General features: G+C 48.6%; 1 protein-coding gene across 6 annotated transcripts in view; it reads right to left on the minus strand.

Annotated features, from left to right (window-relative positions):
- Nucleotides 1-940: 940 nt before the first annotated feature.
- The window catches only part of GAS7 (growth arrest specific 7), a 177,693-nt gene continuing 150,862 nt past the window's right edge, over nt 941-27,771 (minus strand). For all 6 annotated transcript variants that reach the window (XM_065034447.1, XM_065034448.1, XM_065034446.1 and 3 more), the window contains 4 exons: nt 14,980-15,103; nt 12,580-12,659; nt 10,156-10,254; nt 941-9,447 (listed from right to left, as the gene is read on the minus strand). In XM_065034447.1, coding sequence (XP_064890519.1) covers nt 9,334-9,447; nt 10,156-10,254; nt 12,580-12,659; nt 14,980-15,103 — 417 coding nt within the window. In that variant the 3' untranslated portion in view covers nt 941-9,333. The remainder of the gene's footprint in view (nt 9,448-10,155; nt 10,255-12,579; nt 12,660-14,979; nt 15,104-27,771) is intronic.

Genomic DNA, 27,771 nt, shown 5'->3' on the forward strand with positions numbered 1-27,771 from the left:
AGGAATCAAAGCTGATATTTTAGTTCTTTAGGTTGCAAAAGTCTAACACAGGTATTCCTGTGCGGAGTGTGGTAAAACCTCCTGCCCTCCACACCTTAACATCGCAAACTGCGAGGCTGCCACCCTGCTGCTTCCACCACTCACTCTGGTCCCTTCACCGTTAGGTTTTTCTGAGCACCAGCACAACACCAGTGTGGTAAATAAGCGTCATGGCTCGTACAGTAACCCCCCATCTTGAGTTTCAAAGGTGTGTCTAAGTCCTCTACAACCAAAAATGCTTTTTGTTGATAAATTGCAGCTAAATGTACCACAGTGCACGGAGAACTGTTAAGTATTGACCAAGCTGCTCTATACCACACGCCAACACAGAATCACAGAATCGACTGGGTTGGAAAAGACCTCAGAGATCAAGTCCAACCCTTGGTCCAACTTCAGTCCATTGACTAGATCATGGCCCAAAACATTCAGAGATTTATTTAACAGATTTAGGTGCAAAGACCCTGCTGTGAAAACCAAGTTCCCACCTGGAACTTTTTCAGTGTCTTACCTTTCTTCTCCTTTTCTGAGAAGAGTGCGCGCACCTCTGCAACTACTTACCCATGAGCGTACAAACACACCGCGGAGCTGTGGGATGCCGTTCTGCAGGTGGTTGCAGAAACCAAAATTTTACATTAGTTCAAAATGGGGCAAATTCTCAGAAGAAAGCTCCGGTGAGGTTTATGAGGTGTGTGGATAACGCTGTTACCTCCAAGGTCTCCAAGTCGCACGTCGCTGGGAAGGTGCTTTCATGTTCTGCGACACTGCTGGCTCTGGGCTCTGCTGCTGCAGCTGGATCCAGGCTGGTCACTTCTGAAGTCAGTTGTTGGATTAGACAGGGTTTTGGCAAGGCTGATCTTGACTTGGTCAGAACACCTGCCAGCATGCATGTTAACTCAAATACTCGAAGTAGAATGATTTATTAACAATAGCATTTTACAACAGTGTTTTCTCTTCAACTGAGGTTCAAGATGCACATGGAACTTGCAGGTAAAGCACTGACTGTATGAAGACTTACAGGTGATTCAACGCATGCCCATCTCACGGCAGCTGCTTTCGGACTGACCATGGTCAGCTTGCCTGCTTGTTTAAGAAACAAAACCACTGAACTACAGGTGTTTCTTAAATTGATTTCCAATAAAAATGAAACTTTAGGGGCTGTACTCATTTGAACATCATGCAAAGATCCGAAAAGGATGAGTACAAGTAAATTACACGAGTGATGTGATTGCAAATTCAAGCTGCATTATCAACAAAGCAGAACATGCGCATATGGCACCCCAAGTGGTGTTCCATGATATCGCATTCAAAAGGTGTGTGGCTTTGGTAGAAGAAAAAGCAACTGGGTAAAGACAATTCCATGCTCAGTGTGTCTCTGTACAGTTTATTTTACAGGAGATGAGATGAGCACTGTGGTGCATATAAACTTGCAGAACAATATAGGAAAATACAGTTTAACCATATGAAATTGTTTTACAGTAGGACAGAAAAATCATGTATAGGAAATGCCTTCAACACTGAAGGACAAGACCCACAGCTGACATAAAGTGGCTTCCCCTGAACTCTTCCAGTTGACCCAAGATCTGCCCCTTCCATGTCCTCTGCATTCAACTTAAGTTCAGTGAGCGATTCCTTCATGTATCCTTATGGAACAAAAGCCATCCTATAATTTGCACACTTATCCAAAATTCACTTCTCACCCAGACAGAGGCTGCATGATACATCAACTATTTAAGGGGTCTATTCAGCCAAAATTTATGGAAAGTTATAAAATTTTGGTTAAACATCTTTAAAAATAAGTCATTAGTACTGGCAGAAGATAACTTTCCTAGAAATTTAGAAGTATTTAGCAAAAATTACACAAAAGGACCAAATAATAGCTTCATTTTAGTAGAAAACTCTGGTTTAGTACATGACTGATCATCTGGCTCGCTTTTGAATCTCTGTAAATCCCTGCAGAACTGTTTGGTGGATTCTTCCCACTGTCGTGGGCTGCTGAAAGGAAACCATCTAAATAGGAGAATAAAGTATCTGTCCAATACTAGTACCTGCTTTTTTTTTTTTTCATAATGGATAGAGGTGCATCCTAAAGAGTAGAAGAGTGGTAAATGGACATCCAGATTCTTCAGGCTATTCCGAAAATCTCAGCCATCCCATTAAGAAACCCCAAAGGCACGGGGGATTTCCAGTTAGGCGTTATCAAATTCAAATGACTACGACTGTCACGTCATGCAGATGTGATATCCCTGAAATTACTCTTCATCTTTAGACTTCCAATATGTTTTTATGCAGAATTCCCTGCTTATTTTACCGAGACCCTTATACTGAGGGATGTGTCGCGTTGGTTTAGCGACACTCCTTCAGTGAGGTTGCTTTTAAGTCTAACGTTTCCTACTTTGTTTTCAGCATTGAGAATTTCGGGTGACTGTACCGAGTCGGTGAGAGGCCGTGGGGCTCCGGATATGTGGATGTCCAAGAAGAGCGCAGAGCGAGGACGGCGGCACCGAGAATCCTGCACAGATCTGTGCAAACCGGCTGCTCCTGAGCTTTGGGAATTTGCAGGGTGAATTCTACATGCTTGTAGCAGATAAGATTTCAAGAGGCACTTCAAGGGGAGCTATGAGAATTTTAGTCAGGTTGTGATACAAGCCATTACTCAGTTACTCGTTAAATAAAGCCCTGAAAGACTGCATATATTCAAAATTATAGTCTTGTCTGCTCACTGAACCTGAATACAGCAGCTGAAAAGCTTTTGTTTGGAGTATCCACTGAGTTTATCGCTTGCAATGCACCTGAAATAGTTCAACTTAATGTAAGTTGAGGGAATTAAATTTGAATGTTTCAAATCTATGTTATTTCTTCTGTGATTACTATGTGGTTAATCTAAGACTTATTTTTCATTGGTCTATAAAATATTTTATCCATGTACAATTCTTAGAATCAGACGCATCATTAGGCACGAAAGGTTTCTGCCTTGAGGAATGCATGGGATTAGAAATTTAAGAAGTCGAATTGTGCTATGTGTTGGTCCCTTCAGAAAAAATGTCCAGGAAGAAAGGAAGAAAAGTGATTGGCACAAACCTGTGATTGCGCTTCCAAACCTGGTGGCTGATCAGCAAAATCCAAAACAAAACCCAAAAATAAACCCTCCAAAAAGCACGCACTTACCATTCTCAGAAAACACCTAAAAGCACGGTGTTTGGTCAGCACATTAAAGCAACATTCTATGAAAATTCAAAATTAAAGATCCTGAAAACCGGTGTATCTCAGGGATGGAGGGTGGCCACCAAAACAATGAAGAGGAAAAACAAAAGAACTGAAAGATGCACATTTATATGGATCAGATCTACTATGAGACAAAGTAATGAATATTATTCATAAAATAGTGCTTCTCGGGAAAAGACAAGGATTTGCTGATGGGAAAGACCTCATCACCATTATACAGCAGAAAGACCGTGTGCTCAAGCTCCTGCAGACGGCCTGCGCGCCACGCTCGGCTCAGCGCGAGGGCGCCGGGCACCGCCGATCGACACCAACCGTTCTGCAGCCACCGCCGGCACAACCAGGCACCAGCGGGGAGCCCCGTGTCGAGCAATAGATACACGGGAACATCTAATCACCCGTTCCCATATGCTAAGCAGAATTTGGAGAGGGGTGAGCCTGTTACTGGGCCCATCGGGGTCTGGGGGAGACGAGCGCCTCGTGTCAAGAAGCTCAGACACCACTGGGGCAGCTAAATGTTTTCCTGCCCCACGTGTCTGTTCTTAATTTGAATCTGCCTGTGACTATTGCCCACATTTAACTTAACGTGACCAGCAGGCTCCTCTGGTACAAGGTCAGACAGCTCTGCTGTGCAGGACGCTCGTCAGCCGCTCCCGACCGTCCGAGCACGGCGAGCGCCCGCGCAGCAAGAACCGCTCACAGCAACGCTGCAGCGACCGCTGGGACCTCACGCTCCTATCTCAACACATGCTGGGTGGCACAAAGCATCCAGACCTTCCAGAAAGGCCTGGGACCAGGAAAGCTCATTATTTTGAAAAGTGCCCTTCTGATGCTGTCTTTTGAAGACCTGGTTGTCACGAAGCAGGACTGTCAGGGTGACCAGGGTGGCCCCCGGGACACCAGGCTCTGACTGGTGTCTCTGGGAACAAGCCCAGCAGGCCCAGCAGGGCAAAAGTGCACACTAGCTACGATAAAACAGAAAATACGTTTTCAGTTCAGAGGGAAATGATCAATGGATCACACCACGAAGTCACATCTACTCATCCCAAGGGGACCTTCAAGGTGCTGGTCTGGATTTTTTAAGGTGCTTGATAGTGAAGGGCCCACCTGGGTGAGCAGTGCTCTTTCTCCCTGCGTGTGACTGAAGAAATAGGTGGGTAGAGCTACTTGTTCACTTGATTTTGGATTGGGGTTTTTGTGGCTGCATCAGCTGCAGGCCCATGTTCTAGAGCTGCGCTCCCAGCCCGGCCTGACACGGAGTCACTCCTGGAGCTGCTGGGAGCTGCAGGTAGAGCAGCTGGGTCTTACACATTAAGTACTCGAGGTTCTTATTTCCTGATGTTTTACCTTATACATGTACCCAACGACTAAGGAAAAAAGAGGCTTGTGCATTTCTATTTGTTAGCCTGATTTTCAAAGTCTCTTATCGCCTACATGCTCCCTGTTGTCTTCAAGAAATCTCTGAGTTGAACTTGCAGCAAATACTTCAATAACGACATTAGAAACAGGTTCTGAGAAGGTCTGAGAGATGATGACCATTACTGAGCATGCAAAAGTTTCCTGCGAATGCTTTGGAGAGAATTTCTGTTAGATAAAAAACCAAAAAACAAACAAGAGATGATCTGAGCGCAGTTTGCTGTCACAAGACGGCTACACATGCTGACATTACAGCGTGGGGCTGCCAGCTGAACAAAAAGCAGCTAATTCTGCAACATGGAACTGTGCAGACGCACAAAGAGTAAAGAGAAAGGGAGCACGAGTTTGCACACTGTCATGCACGAAAGAAAGAACGACTTCAGTGTTCACTGTGACTGTGCAGACAAGGGGAGCACAGCCACACCGCAGCAGCTCAGGCAGGGCTGCAGGGGGGGCAACATATTCTGGAAACATAACAGATTTCCATGTGATTTTCACTACTGGTAAGATATTTTAACACTTAAAAAAAATATTAAATGTATCTCTAAAGATCCCAGTGTCAAATCATGAAATAACATTTCCATAAGGGAGCAACTGAAGCCTTTCAGAAGACAAACAAATGTGAGTGACCGACCTGAGTGAATGTGGAGTAGATTGGAAATCTGAGAATTAGCCCATTTGGGATGTTGCTCTATGAGAGCAACTGGAATCTTGCCAGTGATGGGAGAAGAGTGCAACTGGCCCGTGTGGTAAGGGACTCGTTTCCATCTTGTTAACTCCAACAGGAATCAACCAACAGCACTGGATCCAGAATGAGCTCTGTTAGGAAATTAGCTGTAAGAAAACCTTAAACTTCCAATGAGGACGCTCTATTGAGTCAGCTGGGCCAGAAGATGGCTTTGAAGTCATATGGTATGGATGACAAATAAAATGCTCTTGTTCTGCGTGGCAGCTGTGGTGACAGCTGGTAAACACCTCCGCAGCTTTGGCACTGGAGTCAGGACACCCAACGGACTCAAAGCTGTAGGAATTCATGAAGCGCTTGAGCTCAATAAGGGCAAAGGGCTCTTGCAGAAGCCGAGATCACCAGGGAGCCAGAGGCTTAATAGCACGAGACCTGGGCCAGCAGAACGATCAGATAAGAACGAGAGGCAAATTTCCACTAATTCTACCTGTTCAGGTGAAAGCAAAAAAAGCCAAAACCCAAAAGGCTCGCATTCTGTTTTGTGACCACAGGGCTGTAGGAAAATGTAAGACAGCCTCGTCACTCAACAGAGAAACCCCGACAGCTGTGGTGAATAACACAGCAAAAACTTTCATCAAGTGCGTGTGTCCACCTGCCAGACAAAACAAGGTGACCCTTAAGCTCAGCACCTATGGAGGCAAGAGACTTCTTTGCTATTCCTATTAATTAGCTATGTTACAACATCAGCATGCTTTTCACACACTAGCTATTTTAACATAGCACGAAGCTTGATCTTGTTCCAGAGAAGAAGCTGTTTAGGATGAGCTGTTGCACAAGGAAAGACTGAGTTCAGCTGCATTTTTTCAACTCACTGGAAGATGAACAGAGCAATGCTACAACCCCCAGAGTTACCTTGTTAGGAGTGAACACGAGGGCAGGCATCCACCCCTCCCTTCAAACTTGTCACTACCTTCTTTGAAGATGCTGTCCGTTCAGAAGAACTGACCTGCAAGGCGTCACACTGTCCCGAATCCATCAGCCTGACAGTGCTGATCCCGCTGTCTGCAGTGTTGTATCACAAAGGAATATCATCTTTTGCAGGCAATAGATGTCTAGAAGCAACAGCAAAACTTCCCTAACACTTCCCCCGATTACGGATGGAATTCTTGTACAGGAAGCATCTCACCCACCGCAGGGCAGCCCCATCACTCGCGGGGCCTGGTGAAGATGAACAGCCAGGCACAAGCGGTCCCTCGGATTATCGAAGTGAAAAAGAGATAACAGACCCCATCAAGAGACTTATTGTCTTGTGCAGCTCACACGTTCCTGCAACATTTCAAATGGACCAAAAACTAGAAATATGAAAACTGTTTGGAAATAAATCAAAGGGGGAAAAAGATTACCAGAAAATACAACTGAGAAGTGCAGCTTAAGTAGCGGAACCAGAATACATTTAAATCCACAGAGAAACCTGTGCTAATGGACTGTATTTCCAGCCTGAAATAGATAAAATAACAAACATCTTTAAAGGAAGAGGAAAAATAAACTGTAATTAATAACAGATTATTTCAGATATTAAGGAGAATACTGTGTGAAGTCACAACGAGCTTTGTTTGGCAACCAAAACAAGAATGTGGTGAGGTATTGTCAAGATTGCTCATTTTAATTTATAATATAGCTTAGAATAAAAGGGTTGACCTGAGATGCAGCTCTTAGGTACTCCAGTTATTTTTGGCCATTGAAGTTTCAAAAGCTTACCCGGCACCTGTGGTTTCTGAAACCAAAGCAAAGCAAGCAAAGCAAAGCAAACCAAACCAAACAACAAGGAGAAAAACTGACAAAAAAGTGGTGCCTGTCCTCGAAAGTGCATGGTAGAGATAGGAAAAGTATACACTGGGATGCCAAAAGAACAGGAAAAGGAGTGAATCAATAAGAAGACTGAAAAAGAGAGATCATCACTAAACCTCCCCGCTTGAGCCACAGAAGAGGGGTCTAGGAAAGCGACCGTATTGAACTGAGCTCAAGGACCATGCAACTCTCAGGCAAACCATGCTCCATCTGCATGGCAAATGCTTTTTGCAAGAACTTAGGAGAGACTCAATGTAAGCATGTCAACACCGAGAAGGAAACAGCAGTCGCAAATTCAGAGGTGTTAATGGATTTGCAGTATGGGAGGTGTCACACGAGGAATGGTGATCCCGAGCATTCGTGGCATTGAACCTGCCAACTTGCAAAGGTTTATAAAGGTTAATGACACAGCAGAAAAGTGGGTTGTCGAGGCATCTGCAAGGCAGGAATGAATCTGTGCTGGTAAAGAGATGGTTGAGAAAAAGGGAAAATGCAACAGAATTCAGTTTGAAATAACAATCCAGAAAAATAACCACTGTGGCAACATTAAACACGTGTTTCAGATAAGATTTCTCTGTGTTGCAGTTTGTATTTATAAAGGGGAATGTTAATTCTCAATGATGGAATCACAGCACAAAGCTGGAGTAGTTGTAGAACAAAAGAAGGATGCAGTTTTTGTGTTGGGGAGAAAAAGGATGGTAACGATGAGACAAAGTGGAGCAGAACTGGATCGAATGAAACAGTACAGTTGGCAAATTGTAGATAACACAGTAAACACTGAGTAAAGGCCACAGTGGTGAGAATCAAGGTTTCTGCTGGACACAAAGCAATAATCTGAAGAATCTTGGCATCGTATGAAATGCTGAAAGATATATGAACGGCAACACTGAATAACCAACCAGAAATAACAGCAGGAGAAGACAATTAATACTTTTTCAAAACCAGTCTCCAAACTACATAACACTATGTGCCAAGAGTAGTGCTGAATTTTTGGTGGTTTGTGGTAAGGTCAACGAAGGAAAAACCTAAGGTTAAGAATCTGATGGTGCAGAAGTGCTGGGCACCTACATTTATACAATCTAGCGTCACAGATTTGTGGCACCTTTGAAAATCAGGCTCTAAAAGGACAAAACGCACATTTTGGCTGGACAAACTTGGTAATTAAAGATACCTAAAGGCTGTGATATCCACCTGAAGGAACCAACAAAGTGCAATTTAAACCCAGATCCCAAAAAAAGTTAGAGGACTGTCTTTAGGGAGATTCTGTGAGAAAACTTCTTGCAAAAGCAGGAAGAAAAACTTCTTGCAAAAGCACTTATTCCTTGGTATAGAACCTCTTTCTGTCATTGAGGGCACTCAGACAGCTAATGAGGTAGGTATAGCACAACCAAGTCTTTCCTGATAAATAATGGTGATGGTAACCCTTGCAGCCTTATTGATTGGCTTAGAACAGAAATCATGATGATAATGGGTTTATGTATCCCTGAGAGGGAGTAAAAAACAGCAAGAATGGGAGTCTTCTCCATAGATTTTGGGAGAAGGGCCATCACTTCATTGCCATGGTGGGAAACTGTTACATGAAATAAATGTATGCACACAACATTACTGCAAGATATGCGTATTTTATAGATGGGGGAGCCAGAAAACTTAATTGACTTGCCTATGGCCATGAAAGCAGTCAGTGACAGACCTGGGATTCATGATCAGGACTTCCTTGCGTCCCGCATCACGTTCGAACGGTTATCTACTTACTAGTCAGAGGCTCGCTGCGAGGTTGTTCTAACATACTGTATAGAGATGGTCATGCAAGGGATGGAGCACAAAGTCACTGAAGAACAGAGCTCTCTCCGTACCAGAAAGCAGATTTCTCCTGGAAGCTGCGTGCAACTGAGAACCCTTGGTGGGAAGCACACATCTGGTTCTTTCACCCCGGAATGTCTGGTGCTTAAGGCTCAGCACAATGAGGACCACTTTTATGACTAAACGTAACAGAGATAGCCTGTACAGGCATAAATTACAAGGTGTCGAGTAGTGGAACAACCTTTCCCTATGCTCTTCTGACCCTTAGCAATCTAACGTTAGCCTGGTTAATTCAGTGGACTCATCACATACAACTAGAGATCAGTCTATATTTCCATGTCCACAGGTCGGATATCTCCAGTTTTGTGTTCTTTTACCCACAGTTCCCTGTCTTTGGCAGGATCCACCTTCCGAAGCAACTGATCCACGAGCTCTACCGTCTAAAATGAACAAAACAAGAATCAAAATGTCAAGGGCACATTTCCAAGCAGAGACAGACATTGCTCAGAAGCCTAGAGCAGCTCTGGGCACACCTACATTGTATTCACATACAAGTGAGAAGCACACATGTGAGACCCGGTGGACAACAGCCAGATCTGAATGTGAAGCCTCATAGTGAGGATAAGAGGTAGATTTTGGACATCAGAGCCAGGCTTCCTACGCCAGGCATTGGCCGGCTGGTCTCTGACTCCTGTCCTGCAATCTGCACCTTACACCAAATACAACCATGTATTGAGGTCAGTATGCATTCCCAGTATTTTAATATTTCAAAACTAGACATTTTTTTAGTAATAAAATAAATATATACTCCCTCCCACAACAGTGAAACTATTTAGCGTTTTCCTTCAAGAACAGATGACCCCAAGGTGTCGTGCATCATGCAGGGAGAGCTCATAATGGCTCATGCTGGCCAAACATCATTCAATTCACTGTGTCTCCCCCAGCAAAAAGCTGTGATCCTGCAGTATGAAATGTACCCAGGATCAGAGCATTTCGGAGGAGCAGGACTGTAGGGTGTCAGTCCAGTATTGTTGCAAACTAACCAGCTGACTAATACACTTTTCACATCCATCAGGCCAGGATAGCGACCGTTCTGCCCAGGTGAAGCGCAGTAAAGACCAAAGCGACCAAACGACAAGCAGACTTACACTTTGGTTGAACATGTCTGTCTCGTGACGCAGCTGTGTGTACTGGCAAAGGTGCTGCCGAATCATCTCCACCCTTTCAACTTCTAGTCTCTCAAGCTCCTGGACATGAAGGAAAACAAGGCCATATTTTTCTTGGAAGCTGATCTTGAAGGCCCAGGGAAAGGATAACACACAAAATGTTGCTAGCCAGTGTGATAACACCCCAGGGTCACACTTTGCGGATGAACTCTGTGGTTGTACATCCCTCTATTTGCAGAGAATCAGAGACAGCAAGCAACAGAAGTCACTTCAGCCACAGCCTAATGACAGAAAAGGAGGTCGACACCTTTCCAAAACTGAGACTACCCTGTCTTCAGGGATGCTGCAAACAAGAGGGAACCTGTTTCCTGCGAGAAGCTCTTCATGCTTTGTCGCTAGCCCTGAGGGAGCAGGAGACCGCGCTGCGATGTACCGCTCAGAGGGCCTGACTGCACTTGGTCTAACGCGACCCCCTTCGGAGCAGTTTCATCCGTTCACCAGATGATGAGCCGCGACAAGCCTGCCCCTTGCTCAGCTGTCAGTAAGCAGACCTCAGCAACGCTTTAGTTGAAAAGGCAGGCGATTTCTAACTTTCCTCCTGATTTTTTTTGCTTCCCCCTTCTCCTGGATTCTGATATTATACCCCAACATCTGCACTTAGTCCCTCCTTGTCCATCTGGGCGGCAGCAGTGGAAGCAGGATGCTGGGGAAGTCTGCCTGTAAGACATGTGCCGTAATGAACATGGATGTATCACTAAGAGCTCTGTATTCACAGGGACACCAATGGGGCCAAATCTTAAAAAAAACCCCTTGCCTTCAGAGGGCATTTCTGATGTCCACTTCCTGGCCACCATGGTGGAGTGCAACCTGGGCATGTCCGACCAGGCAGGCAGCTACATTGCCTTCCCTGTGCTATTTGCAATTTGTTAAATGTCTTTTGGGAAAAAGATGCTTCGTGACAGCACAAAAATCTCAGGTGGCAGACGATCTGCCTGGGGAGGAGGAAAATCAAAGGAGCTGACTGTATGGACAGGACCGAAATAGACTGAGCTCCCATTGCTGTGCCAGTTGATGTACTGTCATCATGGAAAAGATGACCCACTGCGAACTCAGTCTCGTTTGCAGGGCACAGGTGCACAGGACCAGAACGCAGGACCCAGTGTGCTAGGGCTGGTGAGAACACCATATGCAGAACGTGCGTTGTATCTGCACCAGAAACCTCAGGGAGTAAGTTATGCAAGTGAACACAAACCTTCAGTTCTTAGCTCTCTCGACTTTCTATTGCATATTAACCAATCTGTATGTGAGCTGGTCAGATGCAGACTGTTTTTCAATTCAGATTTCATATTCATGTCTACCAAGACTTACCTTCGAACGCTTGTCAGCCTGCGTTTCACAACTGACAAACCCGCTGTGCAGCCTGCAGGCTGCGACCTCTCTCGTGAGCTAATTACTAGCGCACTTCTCCGTCGTACTTCTCCTGTAGCAAATATGCAGCTAACAGACACCAGTGGCACTGATGGTCAGTGTCATTTTTATCAGTGAGAAGCCACCAGTGAAGTTGAGAATCAGATTCCTTATGTATAGGAATGCCAACTTTTTCTCTCTTGTTCTGCTTTTGGGAAGATATCCACCTCTTGGTTTTCCACTCATCCATCTGCCTTTATTTATTTACTGCAGTTCAAACATTTCACTGACACACGTCCAAATGCTGAGCAATTTATTACCCTGCTTCTCATTAGGAGGTGTTTACAGTTTTGTGTTTGTCCAATGAGAAAAATACAGGCAAAAGACAGTTTTATTTCCTGCTTTTGAAAGCAAATGGCTGTTGTCCAGAAGGGCTCTAAGGAACAACATGGGGGACGAGGCCTAAAGCTGAAGTACAGCTATTTCCAGGAATACAGCACATCAAAGCTGTATCTCAGCATCTCGGTGACTAACGCCAAAGGTATATGCCTTTATGGTGAACACTGTGAGCTGTGTTATCTTCAGAGAAACAGAACAATAGGCAATTAAAGCATGCCTCTTCTGAGCTGGCAATACTTGTGATGGAATAGTAAAATCATAGAACACAAAAATTCACTGATGTATAAGTGGATTCAGCGATTTACCACGTTTTACATGTCCTTCTTGTGCATTACTTCATCCTTCCTGGGGACTATTCCAGCGTTCTGGCCCCTAAGCAGCCCTGAACTGGTTTAATGCCTCTGCAAAGAAACAATTATTTCTTCCTTCCCCTAATGATAAGAGTTTTTATTAGACCTGATAAGAAGGAAATACAGTGGGAGATTTATCACCCCGTTTTTCCCACCACTCTGCCCTGTAACTGCCTACGAGTGATGAATGCTTTGTGCCATTACGATTTTGCCGTGTTATACATGTAAGATACTACACGGAGTTACATACCAGAGTGGTGGTCACCATTTCCTCAAACCACTTGGACTGGGCTTGATTGTAAAGATCCACGCAGCGCATCAGGTCATCCCCTGAAAAGTCCAAGACAGCAACACGTGAGGCTTCTCTGGCCAGTGTTACAGAGCTCAGAAGGAAATTGCAGTTCAGCTTTTATAGAGAGACACAGAGAGTTTGAAGGTCAGATCTGGTGGAGCTGGGGGCAGTGCTGTTACATCATATTTGGCAGATGCAACAAAACGTCAACCAAACGCGTGCACATGATGTGTGGTAAAAGATCAGGGGGCTGGAGTGAGAAGAAGTAAGGGGGAAATACAAGATTTTAAAAGGAAAATATGAACACAGAGTAATGTTTTACAAAATGCCCAGAACTATGAAAGCAAGCTACTTCATTAAAAAGAAATTGTCATAGACAGAAAGTTACATCTAAAAAATAAAATCATTAAAATGGGAAATCAAGGAGTTATTGAGCTACAGGGTAGCACTCTGTAGGTGAGTCTGCGTTCTACGATGGGTCTGTTTTAAACAGGTTCCAGCTGTCTGAGATGGTTGGACACTGATTTGCCCCAGCCCAGCCGCACACTAGCGCATCCTCCAGCCTCTGGAGATGCACAATTCCAGCTGAGCTCCGGCTTCCTCCTGCGTTCAGGACAGTGACGCAATAAGCTGCGGTTCTTTCAATTTTTCCTTTGTTGCACAACTCTGACAGAGAGGGAAAGGTGGGTGGGAAATCTGCAGGGCATGTCTCAGAGGTTACTGCTTTCTGCCTAATAAAATCTCTTTCTCCTTTAAATGAGGCTCAATTACTCTTTCCCTAACAGTTTGATGCCTAAATCCTCCCCTGCCACACATCATACCAGTGGCACAAAGTGGGGGAGAGCGCTGGGGAGAATCACACCAAACTCCCCTCTGCTCTGCCCTGGCGAGAACCACATCTGGAATATTGTGTCCAGCTGTGGCCCCTCAGTTCCAGCAGGACAGGGAACTGCTGGAGAGAGTCCAGCGCAGCCACCAAGATGCTGAAGGGAGTGGAGCATCTCCCGTGTGAGGAAAGGCTGAGGGAGCTGGGGCTCTGGAGCTGGACAAGAGGAGACTGAGGGGGGACTCATTCCTGGGGATCAAGATGGAAAGGGGGAGTGTCAGGAGGATGGAGCCAGGCTCTTCTGGTGACAACCAGTGACAGGACAAGGGGTAATGGGTGCAAACTGGAACACAAAAGGTTCCACTTAAATCTGAGAGGAAGTTTCCCGGTGAGGGTGGCAGAGCCTGGCCCAGGCTGCCCAGGGGATTGTGGAGTCTCCTTCTGTGCAGACATTCCAACCCGCCTGGACACCTTCCTGTGTAACCTCATCTGGGTGTTCCTGCTCCATGGGGGGATTGCACTGGATGAGCTTTCCAGGTCCCTTCCAATCCCTGACATTCCGGGATTCTGGGATTCTGTGATCTTCAGCTCTCCCTTGCTCGTTCAATAAATATCTATTACAGGTAATGAGGACTCACAGAGAAAGGCTGTGGATTTGCTGATGGATAAGGAGCGTCTCTCATGGAGCTTCCTGTTGCTAAAACGTAACTTTTTTTCTGCTCAAATGGTTGTCTTTACACACGGTCACACTGTGAAAGGCTCTTCTCAAAACCAAGATGGGCTACCCTGAGGTTTTTTAAAAGCCTCAGAACTCTGCCAAGGAATGGACTTGCGAAGGGATGATACACAGAAGCCCTACTTAAAACACATTTTCAGCACAGGTACTAACAGAGCTGCACGTATCAGCTTTGCAGATATCGAATCAGTTCCCGATGGACCCCATAGAAGTGGTTTGAGCCTCTGTAAAACATGTATAGGTCACATCAAGTAGCTGTGTACTCAGTACAGTACAGCATTCGCTACTCTACCCTCAGTATCCCTTGAACAGAAATTGTTTTAATCACTGACTAGTAGGGGAGAAAAGAAACAAGTTCACTTTCAAGGAAAAAGACAGTGATAGGTAGCATAACAGGCACCCACATAGTTGTGGGTGACTGTGATTTAGGAAAGAACCAAGGAAGGAACTATGACTTAAGGATGAAACATCCTCAGCAGAGCTTCTTTGAACCTGACTTTGAAACTTTCACATTCTGTTATCTCAGCACTTTCATTAAACAAAGGAGTAATTCACCTGCTTTTACTGTTCTCACCCCAGCTGTCAAAATAATGATTTGGGGACATCTGACTTGGAAAAAACAGACCTGTTTCTTCAGAGGATTTAATACCAAATGGATTTGTAGCACAGATCACTTGGACTTTGCAGCTACAATACTATGAACAACACACAGGTGGATGGGCAGCTGCATCGCACCCGGTTCCTGCTGCCCAGGGGGCTGCGCTCCCCTCGGGCGCTGACGCACACGGGCACTCACCGGCCTGAGTCGACTTCCGTCTCGCCTTCTTAATCTCCTCCTCTGTCTTGTTGCTGAGCTTCACCTCTAGCTGCTGTGTCTTCATTTCCAGATCCTTTTGTCTCTCTGTCAACGCTTTCCGGGCCTTGGAGTAATTAAAGAAGAATCACATGTTTTAGAGGAAAAGAGATGCCAGCTCTTTCAGCCATCTCTCACTCCTTCACAGAAGTATTTATCAATCAGGAGTCACAGACTCTGCATAAAACTGGGTCCTAACTGGGACTCAAGTTCTCAGGGCATCCTGTGGCATTCAAAGCGGCATCCTACCATCATACAGAAGTTGTCATCAACAAATCGCAAAAGCATCTGCACTCCTCATAGGTCCTTAGAAAGGCACAGTACGGAAGGCATCCTCAGGCTCCCACGTTTCTTAGTAACCTTCTCACCATTTCTGCAAGAAAGGGGAGCTGGAGCTTCTTCCAAATGTTGTTAACCAGCATCACAAAGACACTTCCACTTCCTTCTCTTAGGTTCTAAATAGTTTAAAAAACTAAAGTATCTTACATAACTTATTTTTAAGTACCTTCTGGATTCAATAGACGCTCACCAGAAACACTAACAATAGGAACCTTTAGACTTATTTCAGAAAAACTAATTCAGGTTCATGGCAGTAACAGTTCACTCTGTAGAAATCGAGAACCTGGGACCTGGTTACAACTGATTATTTAAATTACTTTTTCAGATTTTCAAAACCTGATTTATCAGTATCATTACTGAACTTATACAAGCAAATTAGTAAAGTGTCTTAACAAACAAACATCATTACCACATATGCATCACCTCATTTGCTGAAGTTTCCTAAATACAAAATAAAAAACACTTATTTTGTGTGCAGCTGTTATAAAATAGGTCACATTTGTTCTTTAGCCAGTTAGAGTGTTTCACACTAAATTTGGATGATTATAGTTTGTTAGCACCTTGCCGTCTCCTACAGGTCACAAGGCTCTTGAGGCATCACTTGCGTTGGTTCCCTGCGCAGTTCTGCAGCGCCTGTGCTTGGCCCAGCAGGCGCCAGAGGGAGCTGCAGGAAAGCAACGCTGCACACAGCGCTCTTCCCTTTCCTTACTCCTTCTTCTCAAGGGTATTCTAATTCATTCTTTTCAATATCCCTACGGAGTGATACAGGGAATTGACAATTAACTAATTAACACTTAAAGAACTAACACTTGACACATAAAGAACTAACCCTACCCCATCTCACTAAAGACACTTAGAGATCTAACCCTTTAACCCACATCACTGTTGCCCAGCCTTGCTTGGCTCTGAGTAACTTATTGTACGAGAAACAGGACTTCACTGACACCTTGCAAAGACAATAATGCTTGGGTGCATCCTTGGGTGGACTAGATAACAGAAACTTGGGCACAGGACAGGAGATAGACCAGTTTCAACCAAATCAGTAGTCTGACACCTAACCAACTCATCACAATGGACCAAAGGTGACCGTGTACAGAGAAAGAGGACCCGGGGTCACAATCACTGTGCAGCTAGAAACAGGAGGAGACAGAGGTGGAGACCAGTGCAATTTCTGCTTGGCCTTTGCCTTAGGTTACACCACGCTGCGCACGGTGCTGCCTTCTTAACGGGAAGAGACGGAACATGGACATAGATTGGAAAGATGAAGAAGACATGGAAGTGGATGAGCAGGTGGAGACGGAAGAAGAAATGGGAATTAGACGGAGAGTTCGGGTAGTTGGGGTTTTTTTTCTGTAAAGAGGTTTACTCTTGTGTTTTTCTCTGTAAATACATTTATTCATGTTATTTCACACCTGTGCTCTCTGACTTTTTCTGGTATTTGCAGAGCTGTGGTTTCCGCTCGCTCGGGGTTCCTGGGGCTGGAGGTGGCTGGGGGTGCTGGCACGGCCGCCCCGGGGACAGGGGGTCCCTGTGCACAGAGGGCTCCCACTTGCAGAGCTCAGGGCACTGGGCACCAGTGGGGTCGGTTCGTGGGCTGCTGGGAAGCGGTGTCCCCAACAGCAAAGCTGTCACCAGCAACAAGTGAGCTCTGACATGAGCAAGCCCTGCATGGATCCCATCATAAGCAATCCAGAAGGACTCGTGGGCAACGGGGAGGTCGCCTTGGGCATAGTGACCATGAAAGGATTGAGCATTCCATTCTCGGAGAAGTTAGTAGGGTGCTCAGCAGAACTGCCACCTTGCACTTCCCCAGGGCAGACTTGGACCTGTTCAGGAGGCTGCTGGGCAGAGTCCCTTGGGAAGCAGTCCTGAAGGACAAAGCAGCCCAGGAAAACTGGTCTCTCTTCCAGAAGGGAATCTTAGAGGCGCAGGAGCAGGCTGTCCCCGTCTGCCTAAAGACGAGCCGGCGGGGAAGACGTTCCGACCTGGCTGAATAGAGAGATGCGGCTGCAACTTGGGAATCAAAGGAGAATTGATAACCAGAGAAAGGCTGAGGTACTAAATGTCTTCTTTGCCTCAGTCTTTCAGAGTCAGAGCGGTTGTGCTCCAGGTCCCCAGCCCCCTGAGACAGGAGACAGGCTGGGGCTGCAGAATGAAGCCCCAAGAACCCAAGGGGGAACGGTTAGCGACCGGCTACACCACTTGCACACCCACAAGTCTATGGGGTCAGATGGGATGCACCCAAGGGTGCTGAGGGAGCTGGCCAAGGTGATCACTAAGCCACTTTGCATTATCCATCAGCAATCCTGGCTAACTGGGGAGGTCCCACTTCACGGGGAGTTGGCTAATGTGATGCCCATCTACAAGAAAGGCTGGAAGGAGGATCCGGGGACCTGTCACTCTGGTCTCGGTGCCAGGGAAAGTCCTGGAGCACAACCTCCTGAGTGATATCACACAGCACATGCAAGAAAACCATGCGATCAGGCCCACTCCACATGGATTTAGAAAAGGCAGGTCCCACTTCACCAACCTGATGTCCTTCTACAACAAGGTGACCCACCCAGGAGATGAGGGAAAGGCTGTGGATGTTGTGTCATTAGACTTGAGTAAAGCCTTTGACACCGTAACCCACAGCGTTCTCCCGGAGAAGCTGTCAGCTCCTGGCCTGCAGGGCTGGACTCTGCTCTGGATAAAGAACTTCTCCCCAAGGAGCAAGAGACAGCACAAGAGGAAATGGCCTCGCGTTGCGCCAGGGGACGTTCAGATTGGATAGCAGGAGAAAATTCTTCACGCGAGGCTGGTGAAGCAGTCTGTTCTTTCTACAGCGGGAACGGACACAGCCGACGTCTCTGTGCTGCAAGTTCCTATTGCAGCCTTCAACTTGCTGAGTTTCTGCAGAGCTCAGAAAGAAAAAGCCCAATTTCTCTCCTTTTGAAATTCAGCTTTTCAGCTTTTTCCAAGAGGAGGATGGCCCCAAAACGCTACGGAAGAGAAAAAACTAGCAGTGAATTCCACCTCAGATACTTTCCATACACACCCTGGAGGTGCTTGGCCTGCTGCTTCTCATCTTGGGAGGCAGCTCAGCAGCTCTTGTCGCTGCTCTGCTTGGCCTGGCTTCTCTTCCCCAGTTGGATGTGGTGGCGTGAGCGTTGCCACTTGGGACACTGTCCCCAAGCCCTTCAGTTGAAAGCCCACCTCACCAAGCTGCCCAGCCTGCTGCCAAACATTCCCTCGGCTCTCCTAGGCAGGTGGATCCCATCCCTCCCCAGCTGCTTCTAGTCATCACCAACGTCCCACTGGCAGAAAAGCCAACAGCCTTCAGGACGGCACCAGCCACCAAGCCCACAGTTAAGATGCATTCTACATTTCTGGCTGCCCCCTTTCACAGTATCACAGTATCACAGTATGTTTGGGATTGGAAGGGACCTCAAAAGATCATCCAGTCCAATCCTCCTGCTGGAGCAGGAACGCCTAGGTGAGGTCGCACAGGAACATGTCCAGGTGGGTTTTGAATGTCTCCAGAGAAGGAGACTCCACAACCTCCCTGGGCAGCCTGTTCCAGTGCTCTGTCACCCTTACTGAGAAGAAGTTTTTTCTCAAATTTAAGCGGAACCTCTTGTGTTCCAGCTTGATCCCATTACCCCTTGTCCTATCATTGTTGGCCACCGAGAAGAGCCTGGCTCCATCCTCATGGCACTCACCCTTTATATATTTATAAACATTAATGAGGTCCCCCCTTAGTCTCCTCTTCTCCAAACTAAAGAGCCCCAGCTCCCTCAGCCTTTCTTCATAAGGGAGGTGCTCCACTCCCTTCATCATCTTCGTTGCCCTACGCTGGACCCTCTCCAGCAGTTCCCTGTCCTTCTGGAACTGAGGGGCCCAGAACTGGACACAATATTCCAGATGTGGTCTCACCAGGGCGGAGTAGAGGGGAAGGAGGACCTCTCTCGATCTACTAGCCACCCCCCTTCTAATACACCCCAGCATGCCATTGGCCTTCCTGGCCACTAGGGCACAGTGCTGGCTCATGGTCATCCTGTTGTCCACCAGGACCCCCAGGTCCCTTTCCCCTACACTGCTCTCTAATGTGTAATTTCCCAACCTATACTGGAACCTGGGGTTGTTCCTGCCCAGATGCAGGACTCTGCACTTTCCCTTGTTAAATTTCATCAGGTTATTCCCCGCCCAACTCTCCAGCCTGTCCAGGTCCCGCTGGATGGCAGCACAGCCTTCTGGCGTGTCAGCCACACCTCCCAGCTTAGTGTCATCAGCAAACTTGCTGATAGTACACTCTATTCCCTCGTCTAAATCGTTAATGAATATATTGAATAATATTGGCCCCAGCACTGACCCCTGAGGCACTCCACTAGATACTGGCCTCCAACTAGACTCCACACCATTGACTGCCACTCTCTGGCTTCTCTCCTTAAGCCAGTTTGCAACCCACCTCACTACTCTATTGTCTAGACCACACCTCCTCAAGTTAGCTGTGAGGATGCTGTGGGAGACTGTGTCAAAGGCTTTACTGAAGTCAAGGTAGACCACATCCACCGCTCTGCCATCATCCATCCACCTTGTTACATTCTCGTAAAAGGCCATGAGGTTGGTCAAGCATGACTTACCCTTGGTAAAGCCATGCTGACTGCCCCTAATAACCCTCTTATCCTTGGTATGCCTTGAGATGGCACCAAGGATTAGCTGTTCCATTACTTTCCCAGGGACAGAGGTGAGGCTGACCGGTCTATAATTACCCGGGTCCTCCTTCTTGCCCTTTCTGAAGACCGGAGTGACATTTGCTTTCCTCCAATCCTCGGGCACCTCCCCCGTTTCCCAAGACTTGGCAAAGATGATGGAGAGCGGTCCAGCAACGACTTCAGCCAGCTCCCTCAGCACCCGCGGATGCATCCCATCTGGACCCATGGATTTATGGATGTCCAGACTATTTAATTGCTCCCTAACCCAGTCCTCATCAACTAAAGCAAACTCCTCCATTGACCTGGCTTCATCCGGGGTCTCAGGGGTACAGGGCTCCCCAGGACAGCTTCCGGCAGAGTAGGCAGAGACAAAGAACGCATTCAGTAATTCTGCCTTCTCTGTATCTTCTGCCACCAGGGCACCCACCCCGTTCATTAGTGGGCCTACATTGCCTCTGGTATTAGTTTTATCAGCTATGTATTTGTAAAAGTTCTTTTTGCTGTCCTTGACCCCTCTCGCCAGCTGTAATTCTAAGGAGGCCTTGGCTATCCTAGCTGCCTTCCTACATCCTCTAACAGCAGCCTTATATTCTCGGGCACCACTTGAATTCACTGGCAGCCCCAGGGCTTGGGAGTCTTCCTGGATTCTAGCCAGGTTCCGCCTTGCGCTGCCATTCGTGCCCACGTGGAAGAGTGGCTGTGCTGTACAGGGGCAGAGCGAGATCAGAGCCTGCAAAGGGATGGCCATCAACATGGAGGTCAACTTCAGCTACCGCAGGAACCAAGTGCAGAAAAACCTTTCTGAGGGGTGAGGGTGGCTGCCGGCCATGACGGGACGGTTGGCAAGAACCGCTCAAGGCAGCATGGAACCAGAAGTGGTTGGCATTCTGAAACTGGGGAAAAGGCAGGTTGGTGCATCCATAACCACCATTGAGGGGGTCACCCCCATCCCTGCTGCGCAGCCCACACCAGGGTGCCCACGCAACCCAGGTGTGATGGCACGGCCCGTGTTCCATCTGCAGCGCTGGTGCCCGGCAACGACCACAACACAGCGACCCTCTCCAGAACCCGCCACAGCCTTTCCGCTCTCCCCTTCTCCAGTTGCTCCTGCTTGCCCTGCTCCCAGTCCAGCCCTTCTCTCCCGTTCCCAGTGCCCCAGCCACTCAACCCAGCCCTTCTCACCGACACCCAGCGCCTTCGTCCCTCCGTTCTTCCCTCGCTGTGTTTTCGACAAGGAGAACACTACTACTCCAGGTATGGTCCCGCTCCACGGCTTTGGGCACCCCCACTGCCTCCTCTGCCCCTTTCCAGGCTGGAGCCAGGGCAGCCCAGCCCTGCCCGGGGAGCAACGCGCAGCCAAAAAAACCACCAGCACAGGCTAAGGAGCTCCTGGGCTCCGAGGGAGGCGTGGGGCCGGGCTCTGTGCCTGGGACCCCCGATGGTGCAGGGACATGGCTGCTCACACCTGCCCTCTCTGTTCCCACAGATCTGCAAGAACTAATTGCAAGGCGAGATGCCAAAGCGCGGCAAGGAAAAGATCATCAAGCTACAGGTGCTGGCCCGTGGGTGCTGGTGGCCCAGGAGCTGCCCAAACTCCAGGCAGCTCCTGCTGGGGACGTGCCCAGGGGACCCATCACCCCACAGCTCTCCATGGGCAGTGAAAGGACTCAGGGCTGCTGAGACCCCCATCCTACAGCTCTGCTGGGCTGCCCAGGGCAGGACCAACGCAATTCTGCTTGGCTTTTGCCTTAGGCTACACCACGCTGCGCACGGCGCTGCCTTCTGAAAGGGAAGAGACAGAGGATGGACCCGGATTGGAAAGATGAAGAAGACATGGAAGTGGATGAGTGGGTGGAGGAAATGGAGGTAGACGCAGAGCTGGACGAGGAAATGGAGGTTGATCAAGATCTAGGAGAACCTATGGAGGTGGATGGCTAGTTGGAGAAGATCTGGACGTGGATGTTGAAGATGGACTTGGTGGGGTGGGGTAGACTATTAGAGAGGGAGTTTTGCAGTTTGTTCATTGTAGCGTGTTCGTAGTGTTTCGTTTGTTGGTGTTTGGTTTTTTTTTCTGTATATAGTTCATTGTATTTGGGGTTCTTTCTGTATATAGTTTGTTGTAGTTCGGGTTTTGTTCTGTAAAGAGGTTTACTCTTGTGTTTTTCTCCGTAAATACATTTATTCATGTTATTTCACACCTGTGCTCTCTGACTTTTTCTGGTATTTGCAGAGCTGTGGTTTCCGCTCGCTCGGGGTTCCTGGGGCTGGAGGTGGCTGGGGGTGCTGGCACGGCCGCCCCGGGGACAGGGGGTCCCTGTGCACAGAGGGCTCCCACTTGCAGAGCTCAGGGCACTGGGCACCAGTGGGGTCGGTTCGTGGGCTGCTGGGAAGCGGTGTCCCCAACAGCAAAGCTGTCACCAGCAACAAGTGAGCTCTGACATGAGCAAGCCCTGCATATATCCCATCATAAGCAATCCAGAAGGATTCGTGGGCAACGGGGAGGTTGCCTTGGGCATAGTGACCATGAAAGGATTGAGCATTCCATTCTCGGAGAAGTTAGTAGGGTGCTCAGCAGAACTGCCACCTTGCACTTCCCCAGGGCAGACTTGGACCTGTTCAGGAGGCTGCTGGGCAGAGTCCCTTGGGAAGCAGTCCTGAAGGACAAAGCAGCCCAGGAAAACTGGTCTCTCTTCAAGAAGGGAATCTTAGAGGCGCAGGAGCAGGCTGTCCCCGTCTGCCTAAAGACGAGCCGGCGGGGACGACGTTCCGACCTGGCTGAATAGAGAGATGCGGCTGCAACTAGGGAATCAAAGGAGAATTGATAACCTGGGAAAGGCCGAGGTACTAAATGTCTTCTTTGCCTCAGTCTTTCAGAGTCAGAGCGGTTGTGCTCCAGGTCCCCAGCCCCCTGAGACAGGAGACAGGCTGGGGCTGCAGAACGAAGCCCCAAGAACCCAAGGGGAAACGGTTAACGACCTGCTACACCACTTGCACACCCACAAGTCTATGGGGTCAAATGGGATACGCCCAAGGGTCCTGAGGGAGCTGGCCAAGGTGATCACTAAGCCACTTTGCATTATCCATCAGCAATCCTGGCTAACTGGGGAGGTCCCACTTCACGGGGAGTTGGCTAACGTAATGCCCATCTACAAGAAAGGCTGGAAGGAGGATCCGGGGACCTGTCACTCTGGTCTCGGTGCTAGGGAAGGTCCTGGAGCACAACTTCCTGAGTGATATCACACAGCACATGCAAGAAAACCATGCGATCAGGCCCACTCCACATGGATTTAGAAAAGGCAGGTCCCACTTCACCAACCTGATGTCCTTCTACAACAAGGTGACCCACCCAGGAGATGAGGGAAAGGCTGTGGATGTTGTGTCATTAGACTTGAGTAAAGCCTTTGACACCGTAACCCACAGCGTTCTCCCGGAGAAGCCGGCAGCTCCTGGCCTGCAGGGCTGGACTCTGCACTGGGTAAAGAACTTCTCCCCAAGGAGCAAGAGACAGCACAAGAGGAAATGGCCTCGCGTTGCGCCAGGGGACGTTCAGATTGGATAGCAGGAGAAAATTCTTCACGCGAGGCTGGTGAAGCAGTCTGTTCTTTCTACAGCGGGAACGGACACAGCCGACGTCTCTGTGCTGCAAGTTCCTATTGCAGCCTTCAACTTGCTGAGTTTCTGCAGAGCTCAGAAAGAAAAAGCCCAATTTCTCTCCTTTTGAAATTCAGCTTTTCAGCTTTTTCCAAGAGGAGGATGGCCCCAAAACGCTACGGAAGAGAAAAAACTAGCAGTGAATTCCACCTCAGATACTTTCCATACACACCCTGGAGGTGCTTGGCCTGCTGCTTCTCATCTTGGGAGGCAGCTCAGGAGCTCTTGTCGCTGCTCTGCTTGGCCTGGCTTCTCTTCCCCAGTTGGATGTGGTGGCGTGAGCGTTGCCACTTGGGACACTGTCCCCAAGCCCTTCAGTTGAAAGCCCACCTCACCAAGCTGCCCAGCCTGCTGCCAAACATTCCCTCGGCTCTCCTAGGCAGGTGGATCCCATCCCTCCCCAGCTGCTTCTAGTCATCACCAACGTCCCACTGGCAGAAAAGCCAACAGCCTTCAGGACGGCACCAGCCACCAAGCCCACAGTTAAGATGCATTCTACATTTCTGGCTGCCCCCTTTCACAGTATCACAGTATCACAGTATGTTTGGGATTGGAAGGGACCTCAAAAGATCATCCAGTCCAATCCCCCTGCTGGAGCAGGAACGCGCAGGTGAGGTCGCACAGGAACATGTCCAGGTGGGTTTTGAATGTCTCCAGAGAAGGAGACTCCACAACCTCCCTGGGCAGCCTGGTCCAGTGCTCTGTCACCCTTATTGAGAAGAAGTTTTTTCTCAAATTTAAGCGGAACCTCTTGTGTTCCAGCTTGATCCCATTACCCCTTGTCCTATCATTGTTGGCCACCGAGAAGAGCCTGGCTCCATCCTCATTGCACTCACCCTGTATATATTTATAAACATTAATGAGGTCCCCCCTTAGTCTCCTCTTCTCCAAACTAAAGAGCCCCAGCTCCCTCAGCCTTTCTTCATAAGGGAGGTGCTCCACTCCCTTAATCATCTTCGTTGCCCTACGCTGGACCCTCTCCAGCAGTTCCCTGTCCTTCTAGAACTGAGGGGCCCAGAACTGGACACAATATTCCAGATGTGGTCTCACCAGGGCGGAGTAGAGGGGAAGGAGGACCTCTCTCGATCTACTAGCCACCCCCCTTCTAATACACCCCAGGATGCCATTGGCCTTCCTGGCCACTAGGGCACAGTGCTGGCTCATGGTCATCCTGTTGTCCACCAGGACCCCCAGGTCCCTTTCCCCTACACTGCTCTCTAATATGTAATTTCCCAACCTATACTGGAACCTGGGGTTGTTCCTGCCCAGATGCAGGACTCTACACTTTCCCTTGTTAAATTTCATCAGGTTATTCCCCGCCCAACTCTCCAGCCTGTCCAGGTCCCGCTGGATGGCAGCACAGCCTTCTGGCGTGTCAGCCACACCTCCCAGCTTAGTGTCATCAGCAAACTTGCTGATAGTACACTCTATTCCCTCGTCTAAATCGTTAATGAATATATTGAATAATATTGGCCCCAGCACTGACCCCTGAGGCACTCCACTAGATACTGGCCTCCAACTAGACTCCGCACCATTGACTGCCACTCTCTGGCTTCTCCCCTTAAGCCAGTTTGCAACCCACCTCACTACTCTATTGTCTAGACCACACCTCCTCAACTTAGCTGTGAGGATGCTGTGGGAGACTGTGTCAAAGGCTTTACTGAAGTCAAGGTAGACCACATCCACCGCTCTGCCATCATCCATCCACCTTGTTACATTCTCGTAAAAGGCTATGAGGTTGGTCAAGCATGACTTACCCTTGGTAAAGCCATGCTGACTGCCCCTAATAACCCTCTTATCCTTGGTATGCCTTGAGATGGCACCAAGGATTAGCTGTTCCATTACTTTCCCAGGGACAGAGGTGAGGCTGACCGGTCTATAATTACCCGGGTCCTCCTTCTTGCCCTTTTTGAAGACCGGAGTGACATTTGCTTTCCTCCAATCCTCGGGCACCTCCCCCGTTTCCCAAGACTTGGCAAAGATGATGGAGAGCGGTCCAGCAACGACTTCAGCCAGCTCCCTCAGCACCCGCGGATGCATCCCATCTGGACCCATGGATTTATGGATGTCCAGACTATTTAATTGCTCCCTAACCCAGTCCTCATCGACTAAAGCAAACTCCTCCATTGACCTGGCTTCATCCGGGGTCTCAGGAGTACAGGGCTCCCCAGGACAGCTTCCGGCAGAGTAGGCAGAGACAAAGAACGCATTCAGTAATTCTGCCTTCTCTGTATCTTCTGCCACCAGGGCACCCACCCCGTTCATTAGTGGGCCTACATTGCCTCTGGTATTAGTTTTATCAGCTATGTATTTGTAAAAGTTCTTTTTGCTGTCCTTGACCCCTCTCGCCAGCTGTAATTCTAAGGAGGCCTTGGCTATCCTAGCTGCCTTCCTACATCCTCTAACAGCAGCCTTATATTCTCGGGCACCACTTGAATTCACTGGCAGCCCCAGGGCTTGGGAGTCTTCCTGGATTCTAGCCAGGTTCCGCCTTGCGCTGCCATTCGTGCCCACGTGGAAGAGTGGCTGTGCTGTACAGGGGCAGAGCGAGATCAGAGCCTGCAAAGGGATGGCCATCAACATGGAGGTCAACTTCAGCTACCGCAGGAACCAAGTGCAGAAAAACCTTTCTGAGGGGTGAGGGTGGCTGCCGGCCATGACGGGACGGTTGGCAAGAACCGCTCAAGGCAGCATGGAACCAGAAGTGGTTGGCATTCTGAAACTGGGGAAAAGGCAGGTTGGTGCATCCATAACCACCATTGAGGGGGTCACCCCCATCCCTGCTGCGCAGCCCACACCAGGGTGCCCACGCAACCCAGGTGTGATGGCACGGCCCGTGTTCCATCTGCAGCGCTGGTGCCCGGCAACGACCACAACACAGCGACCCTCTCCAGAACCCGCCACAGCCTTTCCGCTCTCCCCTTCTCCAGTTGCTCCTGCTTGCCCTGCTCCCAGTCCAGCCCTTCTCTCCCGTTCCCAGTGCCCCAGCCACTCAACCCAGCCCTTCTCACCGACACCCAGCGCCTTCGTCCCTCCGTTCTTCCCTCGCTGTGTTTTCGACAAGGAGAACACTACTACTCCAGGTATGGTCCCGCTCCACGGCTTTGGGCACCCCCACTGCCTCCTCTGCCCCTTTCCAGGCTGGAGCCAGGGCAGCCCAGCCCTGCCCGGGGAGCAACGCGCAGCCAAAAAAACCACCAGCACAGGCTAAGGAGCTCCTGGGCTCCGAGGGAGGCGTGGGGCCGGGCTCTGTGCCTGGGACCCCCGATGGTGCAGGGACATGGCTGCTCACACCTGCCCTCTCTGTTCCCACAGATCTGCAAGAACTAATTGCAAGGCGAGATGCCAAAGCGCGGCAAGGAAAAGATCATCAAGCTACAGGTGCTGGCCCGTGGGTGCTGGTGGCCCAGGAGCTGCCCAAACTCCAGGCAGCTCCTGCTGGGGACGTGCCCAGGGGACCCATCACCCCACAGCTCTCCATGGGCAGTGAAAGGGCTCAGGGCTGCTGAGACCCCCATCCTACAGCTCTGCTGGGCTGCCCAGGGCAGGACCAACGCAATTCCGCTTGGCTTTTGCCTTAGGCTACACCACGCTGCGCACGGCGCTGCCTTCTGAAAGGGAAGAGACAGAGGATGGACCCGGATTGGAAGGATGAAGACGAGATGGAAGTGGATGAGTGGGTGGAGGAAATGGAGGTAGACGCAGAGCTGGACGAGGAAATGGAGGTTGATCAAGATCTAGGAGAACCTATGGAGGTGGATGGCTAGTTGGAGAAGATCTGGACGTGGATGTTGAAGATGGACTTGGTGGGGTGGGGTAGACTATTAGAGAGGGAGTTTTGCAGTTTGTTCATTGTAGCGTGTTCGTAGTGTTTCGTTTGTTGGTGTTTGGTTTTTTTTTCTGTATATAGTTCATTGTATTTGGGGTTCTTTCTGTATATAGTTTGTTGTAGTTCGGGTTTTGTTCTGTAAAGAGGTTTACTCTTGTGTTTTTCTCCGTAAATACATTTATTCATGTTATTTCACACCTGTGCTCTCTGACTTTTTCTGGT

Source organism: Columba livia, chromosome 18, assembly GCF_036013475.1.
Source record: "Columba livia isolate bColLiv1 breed racing homer chromosome 18, bColLiv1.pat.W.v2, whole genome shotgun sequence".
In the NCBI taxonomy this organism is placed as follows: domain Eukaryota; kingdom Metazoa; phylum Chordata; class Aves; order Columbiformes; family Columbidae; genus Columba; species Columba livia.